The sequence below is a fragment of the Haliotis cracherodii genome, unplaced genomic scaffold (genome assembly GCF_022045235.1).
Source record: "Haliotis cracherodii isolate W230 unplaced genomic scaffold, xgHalCrac1.p SCAF_26, whole genome shotgun sequence".
NCBI classification, from domain to species: domain Eukaryota; kingdom Metazoa; phylum Mollusca; class Gastropoda; order Lepetellida; family Haliotidae; genus Haliotis; species Haliotis cracherodii.
The window spans coordinates 2,442,493-2,455,131 of NW_027266282.1; the positions used below are offsets into that span (position 1 = coordinate 2,442,493).

The 12,639-nt window shown below is 40.1% G+C and overlaps 1 protein-coding gene across 1 annotated transcript in view; it reads right to left on the minus strand.

The window, feature by feature from the left end:
• The window catches only part of LOC139472956 (cubilin-like), a 67,421-nt gene that overhangs the window by 6,084 nt on the left and 48,698 nt on the right, over positions 1 to 12,639 (minus strand). The window contains exons 54-64 of the mRNA XM_071255427.1: positions 11,278 to 11,367; positions 10,780 to 11,043; positions 9,065 to 9,157; positions 8,568 to 8,822; positions 8,097 to 8,186; positions 6,815 to 6,865; positions 4,873 to 5,109; positions 4,497 to 4,586; positions 4,246 to 4,281; positions 3,885 to 4,121; positions 1,791 to 1,886 (exon numbers count right to left, since the gene is read on the minus strand). Of these exons, the coding sequence (XP_071111528.1) occupies positions 1,791 to 1,886; positions 3,885 to 4,121; positions 4,246 to 4,281; positions 4,497 to 4,586; positions 4,873 to 5,109; positions 6,815 to 6,865; positions 8,097 to 8,186; positions 8,568 to 8,822; positions 9,065 to 9,157; positions 10,780 to 11,043; positions 11,278 to 11,367 (1,539 nt within the window). The remainder of the gene's footprint in view (positions 1 to 1,790; positions 1,887 to 3,884; positions 4,122 to 4,245; positions 4,282 to 4,496; positions 4,587 to 4,872; positions 5,110 to 6,814; positions 6,866 to 8,096; positions 8,187 to 8,567; positions 8,823 to 9,064; positions 9,158 to 10,779; positions 11,044 to 11,277; positions 11,368 to 12,639) is intronic.

Sequence of the window (12,639 nt, forward strand, 5' to 3'; positions counted from 1 at the left end):
ACTTTTACTCAACTCAACCACATAACCACATTTTGTTGTATTTACCTAGACTAAACTTAAGATTCGTTTATGCGCATCAGGACTTCACACCAAATTGAGCGTATTACCCAGAAGCTTAGTATTTACACATGAGACGGAGAACTCCATCATACCTGACATAAGGTTTCGGAATAATGTTAATATAAATTAACACATGTTGGTGGTGCTTGTTAAAATGATGCATTTTGGAAAGGCCAAATCGATCTAAACTGTCAACCTATGTGACAACTCAAATCAGTTTTGTTGAATGATCATACTATCGTCAATTGTGAAAACATATCCGTTATTATTAATACTGAATAGATGCAAGTTGGCAATGCAGTTTTACCAAATCCCAACGACAACATCTTGGAGAATGTACATTATTGAATAATACCAGTGTTTATCTCCTTGACGTGAGGCAACGTATAAATTGTTATCACATTTACTTAGTTCACGCCTATTTATGTTTTATTCTATTAATCAATTTAATTAATCCGAGTCTATTGTGGGATTAAGACGTTGAATATCTCATCAACATCAATCGTAAGCTAAACACCAAAGTTTCGTTCATGTTTTTCTACAAATAGTGGTAGTGGACACATTAATCACGGGTGTTCGGTTCGTTGTGGACATATTTAGATCTGCAGTTGATGATTTTTTTAAAAATCAGTTCGTATTACATACACTACAGATACAAGTTATTGAGATTTCCAAGTTTACGCCCCTGTAACCCTTCAGTGTTTACTTTTCTGAATTTATATTTTCCTGGCCATGACTGAAGACTGCTGATTCTGAGAATTTTACTCATGGTTTTGACAACTGACTTTAATATGTCAAAAACTTAAATCCGAAACTAAGCGAAGTCAGAGAAGAAAACCTGAATCATTTCGTAGAACATAGATATCATCACCATTGATGACGTCGTTGCAGAAGGTCAGCATTTTGGCAACTGGTTCGAAAGTATAATGAAAATCCTAAAGCTTAAGTCAAAATGTTGAAAAACATTTTCAATAGATACCACGAGTCTCATGATTCACAAATCATAGCAAGCAACCTTACATCACCGTGTGTCTCAACTGTTCATCGTTGGTGCATATTACAGACATAATGTAGATTAATTTGTAACATTCAGAGGGTCTATCTTCATCTTCAGAACCAAAAGTCAAAAAGGGCTACAATATTGTCCATTTCCGAATTGAAAGGGACAAACTGTCAAACCATTACATTTTGTGATTCGAAAAGAGTTTTGTTTCCATTATCGCAGCTGGTGACACCAATCCCGTCTTCGGCCCAATAGTTGTAGAATCATAGACCGTCATGGACCTTGCAGTTCAACAGGATATTCGAAACATTTCAAAGTAGATGACGGAGGACAAAACAAAGCGCCGTCATTTTTATGACAGAAAAGTCACATGGAGTAGATCTTGTGTAATGTATAGCCTCTTCAGCTGCTCGCTGAAACACAGCCATCTCCACCTTCCCATGGATGTCGTCTGTCACGATCAGAGATATATTTTGCGACAATAATACATAGAAGAATGTGTCCCAGCTGATATGTTCAAAAGACCCAATTTAATGTAAAACATGGCGAACAAAAAGGCTGTAATGTGAAAAAACACTTGATATATGACTTCACGTTTGCACAATGCAAAGCGAGCTGACCAGAGGCATTACTGACAGATGTAGATCTAATGGAAATCCGATGAAATGGGTTAAAATGCAGAGTGGTTGCAAATGACAATAAATGCATAACAATGCGTGATACCTACCGTCGCTGATCTGGTATGTGGCCACGAAGCCACGGCGTGTGACTGATGAGTCAGTGTAGAAGGTGACACGGTACTGGCCGTTCATCGTGTCAGTATCTGGAGACAAACACACACCCAGGATACATAACGAAAGCAATAGTACAATATAAAGATGGTAACTCACCTGGATATGTAGTCAACATTGGTCATTGGTAACCAACTGTTGCGATAAGGTGAGATATTCAAATAGTTCCTGTACAAATAGTATGGGATATATGACCAAAAATATGATATAAGTAACCAAATGTCAGATATGTTTCTTCACCTGTATCGAAGAAAGAAACATGAAATATTGCTAAAAATAATGATTGCTTGACAGTTGATTGGATAGCCAAACAATGTCTTTGCTTTTATGTGTTGGGCACTCCCACCAACAAACTCTAAAAATAGAATGAGCTGGCTTCGTGTTTCATTATTGCGCTGAACGATGTCACTGACTTCCTACTGTTGTCGAGTGTTCCATCGTCACGCCGAAGACCTGGGTTCGATTCCCGACATGGGGACAATGTGTGAAGCCCATTTCTGGTGTCCCCCGCCGTGATATTGCTGGAATATTGCTAAAAGCGGCGTAAAACCATACTCACTTACTATTGTTGTCAACAGCGTTTTGCGTGTTAATGACACAATAATCAGTCTGTGAAGTTATCATTGTTGATGTGTCTATTCATAAGAATTGATTTCAATACATTTTGCGTTCATGGAGTTGAAACTGAAAAGCCGGTATGCACGCGTTGCATAAATCACCGCATGCGCTCCGGTTGTAACGTTTACAACTCCATTAACGCACAAAAGATATTGAAGTCAATTTTTTAAAAACAACTTTGCAATACGGTTCAAATGTAATATATAAACTCATGCACACGACACAAGTAAAACGTTGAGCACTCGGACCCTGTTGTTCACCTCATTGACATGGCCTTGTGCTAACTACCAAAGTCTTAAGCATGTACACAGTAGCAGGAGAGAACCCATAAGCAGCTGGACTGACCTGATGACCGTTATGATAACTATAAGTATAATTAAATTCAGATCTTATTTTGATTTGACACCTTTCTACATCAAGATCTGGAATAATCTCCAGAGAGTGAAAGACCCGCCTTTAATACGTCTAAATAAATTGTACCTTATCGACCTTTGATAATCTGACGTCTGACGTTTTTTGCATGCATGGTTCTCAGTTTAAAGGCTGGAAGTGAATCAATACTTTAGATCCTGTCAATAAAATATGACTGATATATTTACCAAAACATTTTTTAAAGCAAGGTCCCTGCCACGATAAGTTGATTTTGTTAAATATTTTCACAAACATTTAAAACAATAAAATCACAACGAATGGAAAGAATCATGACGGCTTCTAAGAAAATGCATGTCAAATATCTTTTGTCCAGCAATTTAAGAGATCTTTACAGAGAGCACAGAATCAATGTTGGGCGAATTGAAGGGTATAGTCATATCAAGAGCATTAGTCAAGATATCGTAAAACATAAATGTTAAGTCCCAAAAACTTACCAGAGGCATGACAAATTTCATTATTTTTGTTTCGAAAAATGGTCACAAATAGGTTTTTAATGTGACTTCCGTGACGGCCCTCGCGAAAGTCGCATCCGATCCTATTGATAAAAGTCATTTTTAGTTGGAACAAAGATGTCAGGTTTCAGTTTCGACGTCAGATGACGTAATCATCGTAATAAGGACGACGGGCCCTTTCAACATAGCGACAGTAGCCCTTCGATCGCCTTACGAATACGGGCTCCAGGAACTTTAGCTGTCATTCCAAATTTTCTCAATTATCTAATGTATATTCAAGAAAATAAAAAAATTCAGTCTCAATTTCCCACAAAACAGATTCCATTGTGTGTAAAAGGCAAAATATCGGTGACAATTATATGAATGGATCACTGACAAGTAAAGACATTGAGGAATACTATGTTTTACCCAAGCACAAATGACATATTATTGGTTCCAAAACTCATTTGGGATATTCACAATGAAATTAACCAAAATCTAAAAAAAACTGATCTTAACTTCTTTATTATTATAATCCATAACACTTACACACGAGATTGGAGATAGTTCCACATTTCTTCACGCCACTGTTAAACTGGAGGTAGTCATATCCGCAGGAGGAATGACTTTCCAGCTGGAAGGTTGTGAAGGTGAAGGTAATGGTTCTCGGGTAGGATGTCGCTGTGAAGGTGTAGTAGCACCGGGTGTTGTCCAAGTAGTTGCTGCCATCACCTGGGGCGCTCATGATGCTGCCAGATAATGATGACAAGGTTGCTGTGCATGTCGCTGGAACAACAAATAACTATGTAAAGAATGAATAAAATATTTACTGATAATTACTTAATACGCAGGTGTTAAGTTGCATGCAAGGATTATGAAGCATCATTGTATCATTGAAGAATGAACTTACCTGTACTGCCGGGAGTGGGCGTGGTGGCGTTCACAGCTGAAATACATAATGCCTTATTTCAGAATGTGTGCCCATCATCCTGTTCAAATAATCATTCTGTCACGATCACCCAGTTTCCCACGAGTTCTCGTACCTCAGATATTTCGAGAGTTCCTTGTACGTCATGTTCAAACTATTTATACGACATAGTGGAGTAAGAACGTTGAGTGAAGCCATTAACTCATTATACAAGGTAGAGTCTCTGTACATACCGTCACTAACAACGTAGTTGGCCACAAATCCACTGTAGGTGATACTTCCATCTGTACGGAATTCCACCGTAAAGTTCCCAACAAATGTATCTGTGAAATATCAACAATATGTATATGAACCAAGTACTCATATAGTGCATATATATGATGACACTAATTAATCTTGAATGAACCCTTGCTAACTTTGTTGACTACAAAACTTGTAAATAGATAGAATATATTGTTCTTAAAAGATTATCAATAAAATAGCTCAATGACTGAAAATGTCAAAAGCCATGACGACTAGTGCGAGACAGAATAGAGACTTAAAACTGATTGACGCTACCTCTAAAGTAGCTACAACCCCCACTGCCTGTCTACTCGTCACAATACGTACATGTACTGCTGAATTCCGTGAAGCCACACCTCTTGTTCCCGCCACTGATGATGACCCAATCCCATCTACAGCTGGCATGGTTTTCCACAGCAAAGCTGGCGAAATCCAGTGTTATAGACTGGGTCTGTCCACTTCCCACAAACGTGTAGCGGCAGTAGATGTTGTTGGGGTAGTGGTAGGGAGAGTTTGGACTACGAAGCTGGCCGTTGGATGCGGTGAACGTCTCATTACAGTTGGCTGAGACACAGAGAGACAACTGTACATCATGAAGAGCACCAGATACCGTTACACGTTTGCTTTATCAGCGTATGATACACATAACGAAGTCACATATCGACTATGCTACAAAAGGTACGGGATACTGAGAACCATCAAGACATATCTTCTGATCTACATGGCATTGGCAAATGGAAATGATGAAATGTGATCATATCTGCTTGGGAGTAAGCGATCAGATCTAATGAGTTCTAATGGTTGGCGTGATGAAGTGTTGACACACTAGGTCATAAAAGAGGTCGTCAAATGACTTGCAAATGATGTACTCTTACACCAGTTGCCTTGACCAACCGGCCCCCTTTCTGAATGACAGTTTGCAACCGATTTCGTTATGCCATCGTTCTGACTAATCTGTCCTGGGCTGAAGTTGATGCCGTTGGGCGTCCAGGGTGGCGTCGATCATCGACGCTATGTGTTTGTTGGTATCGGAGCCACACTCTACTGATGACAGATCAAGAATCATGCAGCATTTTGGCAACAATATTCTGACATGTGCCCATCTGCAATAAGCCTATGACACGTTGCAAACATCGCATGATCAATACCGTTGCTTCTTTAATGATTAAATGTATTTAATCAACTGTCCCGGAGCGTTTGGTTCAAAGAAAACGATATGCGTTTGTTCACTACCGAGTGACAATGTTAAATCTGGCATGCAACCTCTTCCACGTGCTATCTGAGGTCGCATGCTTCATGCATGTCACAATGTTGTGTTTTGGTGCTTGATTTCTTAGAGTATGTTCTTGCCATGTAAATCACTTATTTTCTTTGCTAGACATTAGTGTAGTTTACTGTAGTTTCCCCTCAAAACAAAATATCCCCAACCTTCGTTGCATAGTTTAGGAATAAAAAGAACAAATAACATCCAAATATATCAACGTTAAACGTTCATATGAAACTGCATGTTATATCTCAAGTGGCGCACTGTAACTATTGCTATCACAGATCAACAAACTAAATGTCTTTAAGCACATCACACTATTGTTATCATGATTTTGTATTACACCTACCACATTATCTACCACATGATCCCATGACATAAAGGGGAACGAGTGGCACAGTCGTCTAATGCATTGTTTGTGCAGAGTTGCGTACCTTAGGCCGGCCAGAAACCTGTGATCCAGGGTTCGAATCCCGGTTCGCCCCGATTATGTTTCTAGGTTTGTACCCGTGCTCGAGGGTTTCACCAAAGTGGGAAACGTCTAAGACCTGCACCAGTTCGAGATATCCACCCATGTATAGCTGACACGACGTGATATAACCAAAACACTGTTTTTAAAGGCGGCCTGAAATCACCCCGCTGACTAGATGATACACCATCCATCGCTTAAATGTTCATTAGGCGGACACGTGTTAGTCAACAAATACAAGCCTGTCACATGGTTACATAAGTCTACATGAGGATAGGCTCTCTATGTTCGGGTGAATGGATATTGTTTGCATGTTTGCAAGTATAGGAGTAGCTAATCCAGTCTGGACCACCAAACCAGTGGCCGAGAGTATGAGCAACGATGTCACCAGCTAGCATATGGTAATGTATCAATGCCATTTCAAACTCGTATACTGAAGTGTGTATCTTCAATGAACAAACATCGTCAGAATCAAGACCTGCCCAAGAGGAGTGGACGGTATGTCACATATAAAGGGTAATGTCATGCATACGTACGTGTTGGCGGTGCTGTTGTTGTTGTAGTTGTTGTAGTGGTTGTGGGAACATCTGAAAAGACATAACCAGCAAGGCATTATCAAATTGTGTAACGTTCAAGGAATCTGGGTGTTGTTGGTAGCATCGACATCATCACATTTTAACCTACATGCATGAGTTTAGTATCAAATGTAACTTCTTAACACTATCGGTGTCCTACCTTTTATATGCCCACCACAACATTTCTTTTCATTATTATTGACAGACCTGTGGCTTTGACACGAATATATTCAATTTGTATGATTGAGAGATTACTGGTGTGACGTAAACGACCATTGAAAAAAATATACACTGAATGACTGAATAAATTTGCGGGGAGAAAAGGCCGAGTTGTCAATGGATGAGGCGGGCACCACGCATAAAGGGAGATAACTCCCGTGGTGTTAGTATAGTGCAGCTTCCAAATAAATCAGCTGTATCCGAATCAGTCGAGCTTACCACTCTCTCTGCTAGACCCTGAGCAGACAAGAGTTTATTAAGGCTATGTCATAGAATCCACCCGCTGACGATCTACAGGCTGGATAAATGGGTCCCCGCTGTGTAGCAGGCAACCAGCGTAACAGCGCTACCATTGCGTTTTTTGCCCGATAGCGTGTGAGAGTGAAGGATTTGACGTAGTGAGGGCTGTGACGTGGTGGTTACGTCACAAGCGCGTGGTGGTTGGCGGAGTTTACGATGTAAATATAGACAAAAGGCAGAATAAATATTACAGTTGAAGGTTTTGTGTTGGCATGTCAATAGCCGCATTTTGCTGTTTATGGCTGAATGTAACTATATTCAACCTCAAGATAAAGAGTTTCAATAAACTTCAATACCACTGAACATCTTTTACACTCTGTTGAATGCATTTTCTGTCATAATTCTGTTTAAGAAGTATTCAGGTGCCACCACAGCATCATGCAACACAATCACTATGTCATTCATTAGAGGGGGCACGAGTTTCGCAGTCAACTTGCGTTCCTTGGGCACCCCAGAAAAATGCGGGTTTGAATCCCGGTTCGCCCCGATAATTTTTTAAGGTTTTTCAGCAACATACCCGTGCTCGTGGGTTTCACCAAAGTGGTAAACGTCTGAGACCTGCATCACTTCGGGCTTTCCTCATAATGGAATAATGGTAAAAGCGGCCATAAACCCAACTCACTCACTCACTCACTCATTATATGTACGTCATATTTCGCGATATACTAGTGCAAATGTTAGTTTACCTCAGTGTGTTCCTTAGAGATATCTGGCAAACACTCACATGGCACCGTCCTGTAATTAATGGAGAATCCTCTCCTAGTAACGCTGTAGTCTGTCTTGAAGTATAAGGTGAAGGTGTTCGTGAATGTATCTGTGGATGAAACATCAGCGCGACCATGAACTAAATGAATACTGAAACTTACAGCAAACAAAAAACAAACGACATTTACAGCACTTTCATGTATTAAATAAGCGTGCTACATGTGGACTGTATCAACGATGATACGAATTTTATAAGACATCGAGGTTTGACTTTCGTATACACATGCGTCAGATTGTTAAATCCTTTGAGAATCCAAATATCTTAATTTTCAAACAGTATTTGACAAAGTCAGCGGCGAAAATAAGAACTCAGACAAAGAAATCTTCACCGCAGTTATACTATACGCTGCAGCGCGTCTATGTGTGGTAGGTAATTAAAACGGAAACCGTTCCTATCAAAGTTAAGAACAATGCATAATGTTATTCTCACATGTGAGAACCCTGCCGGCGTACAGAGAGCTCCCGCAGTATTTCCTGCTGGAAGTTGAGCCGAACTGGAGCGAGTCGTAGTAGCAGCTGGAATGATACTCGAGGGAGAAGGTCTGCACAGTGAGCTGCAGAGTCTGCAGGCTGGAGTTCCCCTGTACAGTGTACGTACAGTAGGCGTTGTTAGGGTAGTAGGAGCCATCTCCAGGGGTGCTCTCTATAGTGCCCTCGTCGGCCGTGTAGGTCAGGTTACAGCTGACTAGACACATGCAGAACATTGACAGCAAATACAGCGTAAGGGAATTGTGATGAATGATATAAAATGTATATATCACATAACATCTGTTATTGTTCAAAGTTATTTTCATAGAATGTTTTTTTGTGTGAAGAAATGTGGCAAAGAAATATCTCAACAGCAAGTAAACTAAAGCCGTGCTTCCTCAACATTAGAGAGAGTGTAAGGAGCTTGCAGTGTTCTGATGTATCCCACTTTGAACCTACCTGGTGTTTTGACGTATGTTACATTGAATCCACTCCTTACTTCACGAGAGTCCGTTACAAAAGATACCTTGAAATCCCCACTCGACACAGAATCTGAAATCAGAAGATATAGATCATGAAATGTTTGTGTGTTTTGAACTGTTTACGAGAGATAGGGGATCCTGATATCAAATCAGTATCTTGAAGACAAATACGAATACATACATTTGAGTACCGACATTCGACTAATTACCCCCGAGGACCAGATCCCAGACATCACTTTACAGCGCGCACGTTCGTGGACCATTCTTTACTGAGTCAAACGTTTGTCATTGTGTTCTGCAGTAACATTGTCAGTGATCCGTGGAGAAGTTTTGTAGAATTTGTAGAATATAACTGATTTAATTATTCCATGTCTCTAAATAGTAGTTTTATGACTCTTTCACCCAATCAACGCGTTGCAGGCAATGGCAATACTCACAGAAAACAGGTTAAAATCTAAATGTATCATCCTTCACCTTGAAGTGATTGCAGGTAATAGATGCATGACAAGTTTGTAAAATATTCCCGCCATAATAATGTTGTCCCTAAATATTTGACATGTATATCTGGTTTATTACAACTTCCACTTCTCTTGTCTCGTACCATTCAACATGTATATGTACTGGCATATAACAGTAAAATGCTGCTGTGGCAATGACGTCTGCAGCGCGACAAGTAAAGGCTTACTTCTAAGGTAGCAAGGTCCTATGTATCTACAGTGTATCTGACTAGTAAAGCTTACATCTAAGTGAGCGAGGGGCTATGTATCCACAACGTATCTAGCTAGGAAAACTTACATCTAAGTGAGCGAGGGGCTATGTATCCACAACGTATCTGACTAATAAAACTTACATCTAAGTGAGCCAGGTCATATGTATCTGCTATGTATCTAACTAGTAAAACTAACATCTAAGTGAGCGAGGTCCTAAATGTATCTATAATGTATCTGACTAGTAAAAAGTCCATCTAAGTGAGCGAGGTCCTGTATATCCGCAATGTGTTATGTCCAAGTGTCACAAGTAAAGACTTACACCTGTATATCCGCAATGCGTTATGTCCAAGTGTCACAAGTAAAGACTTACACCTGTATATCCGCAATGTGTTATGTCCAAGTGTCACAAGTAAAGACTTACACCTGTATATCCGCAATGTGTTATGTCCAAGTGTCACAAGTAAAGACTTACACCTGTATATCTGCAATGTGTTATGTCCAAGTGTCAAAAGTAAAGACTTACACCTGTATATCTACAATGTGTTATGTCCAAGTGTCATAAGTAAAGACTTACACCTGTATATCTACAATGTGTTATGTCCAAGTGTCACAAGTAATGACTTACACCTGTATATCCGCAATGTGTTATGTCCAAGTGTCATAAGTAAAGACTTACACCTGTATATCTACAATGTGTTATGTCCAAGTGTCATAAGTAAAGACTTACACCTGTATATCTACAACGTGTTATGTCCAAGTGTCACAAGTAAAGACTTACACCTGTATATCTACAACGTGTTATGTCCAAGTGTCACAAGTAATGACTTACACCTGTATATCTACAACGTGTTATGTCCAAGTGTCACAAGTAAAGACTTACACCTGTATATCTACAACGTGTTATGTCCAAGTGTCACAAGTAATGACTTACACCTGTATATCTACAACGTGTTATGTCCAAGTGTCACAAGTAATGACTTACACCTGAGTGAGCGAGGCCCTGTACAGTATCTTGAAGTGGTGGTAGTGTAACCAGAGGAACCTCTGTAGCTGAATCGGACGTAGTCGTTGTTGCAGTTGTAGGAGTATTGAAGGTCGAGAGAGACGAAGTTCAGGCGGAGGATGTATGGGGAACTACCGCCACTGATGGTGTAGGTGCACGCCAGGTCATTCACGTAGTTTCCGTCAACATCAGCTGGACTCGCAAATGTTCCCGTGTCCGATGTAAATCGCTGGATGCAGTTTTCTATGGGTAAGTGAGGATTGTATAACATGGATCATTCTGTGTACTGTGTAGTTTATAGTCTAATGTTCTGTTGAAAAACACGGAGCCATTATACAATGTACTATGTTGACGAAGTTAGCGTCATCATTGTATAACATTCGTGCCACCTGTTATCATGATAGAACATAATGATACATTTGAAAATTATACATTTGAAAATTATACTTCTGTCAAATGAACACATATGTCACTTACCCGGTACAATAGTGTAGTACAAGAAGAACGACGGTGGCTCCATGTCAGCTGCTTGGAACAGAGTTATCTGGAAGTCGCCATCATAGGCATCTGATGGAAAGTGAAAGGCTCCATATCAAAATATTGTTCAAAATCAATTCCTCTTGAACCACGACTTGGAGTACTTTCAACATTAACTTACGAAGACGGAATGTTGATGTGCATCTACTACGACAAATGACCTTTTTTCCTGCACAAGAAAGTAATAATGATATTTATGTAAAGAATAACCAGTGAGTTACGAGGAATTAGAGATAATCTGTCCCGGGTGAATAAATTATGTTCGTCCCGAGCCATTGACATAATTCTGCTCAGATGACGCAATGTTATAAATTTGTGACTTCATAAAACCGGATGGTCACATGGCACTGCCCTGAGCAGTGAAGCAGCGTGACATCCTATCGCCTCAATGATCAATTATAAATGTCTATAACGCACATGTGCATATAACTGAAGAGCAGTCTCGTTTTGTTACTGGAAACCCATTTGTGCAGATACACTGCGCGTTGTGGTTGGTTTTCTGTCAAAGGTATTTACAAAATTCATGATGATGTTTGATGGTGGCTGAAAAGTCCTGGGCCTAACCAGGATGGACTCTATTGATGGAGTGAGTTGCTTACGATTTTTTTAACAATCACCTTTGAGGTACCAACACATATGCCAACGATGCTGCAGTTCCTAGACCGCACAAGTGTTTTCCCTGGCGGTGTAGAAATTAATCCCTAGTATCAGCTTCAATTGCATAATGCTTGCCAGACATAGATTTGTCAAGTTTTGGAAGAGGTGGGAATCTGGTGAATATGAAGGATGTTGAATGAGTTTAGATCCTCAGTCATGCATTCAAACCATGGAAACAACAGACTTTTGCGCAGTGCACTGTTCTGATGGAACGTTTACCCTTGATATTCTCACGCAGTTGCCTAAGCAGATAAGCACATTATTGACCTTGTTTGCTAATGGAACAGAATAATGTGCTCCCTTGGAAACTAGAATACGTTTCCACTACTCTTGGTGTTGTAGTATGTCTGACAGTGGCAACCTCAAAGCTCATCGATGGTCGAAAGGACGTAAATTCTCACACGAGAGATGATGAACCCGGAACCTGAACCTGACTATCCGCCAAAAGCCTTGGAAGCCAGCGTGCTGAAACCTTTTTCATATCCAGTTCATCACAAACGTAAAGGAAGGAGCATCACCCCCTAAATTGGACACCATGTCCGCGTGAAAGCCGCTTGCCAATTAGGTTCATTTTCATCAACAAAGAATACCTAGTCACTTTAATTTGCTGCATGCAGAAATATGCTGCCTGGTTGTGTATTTGGT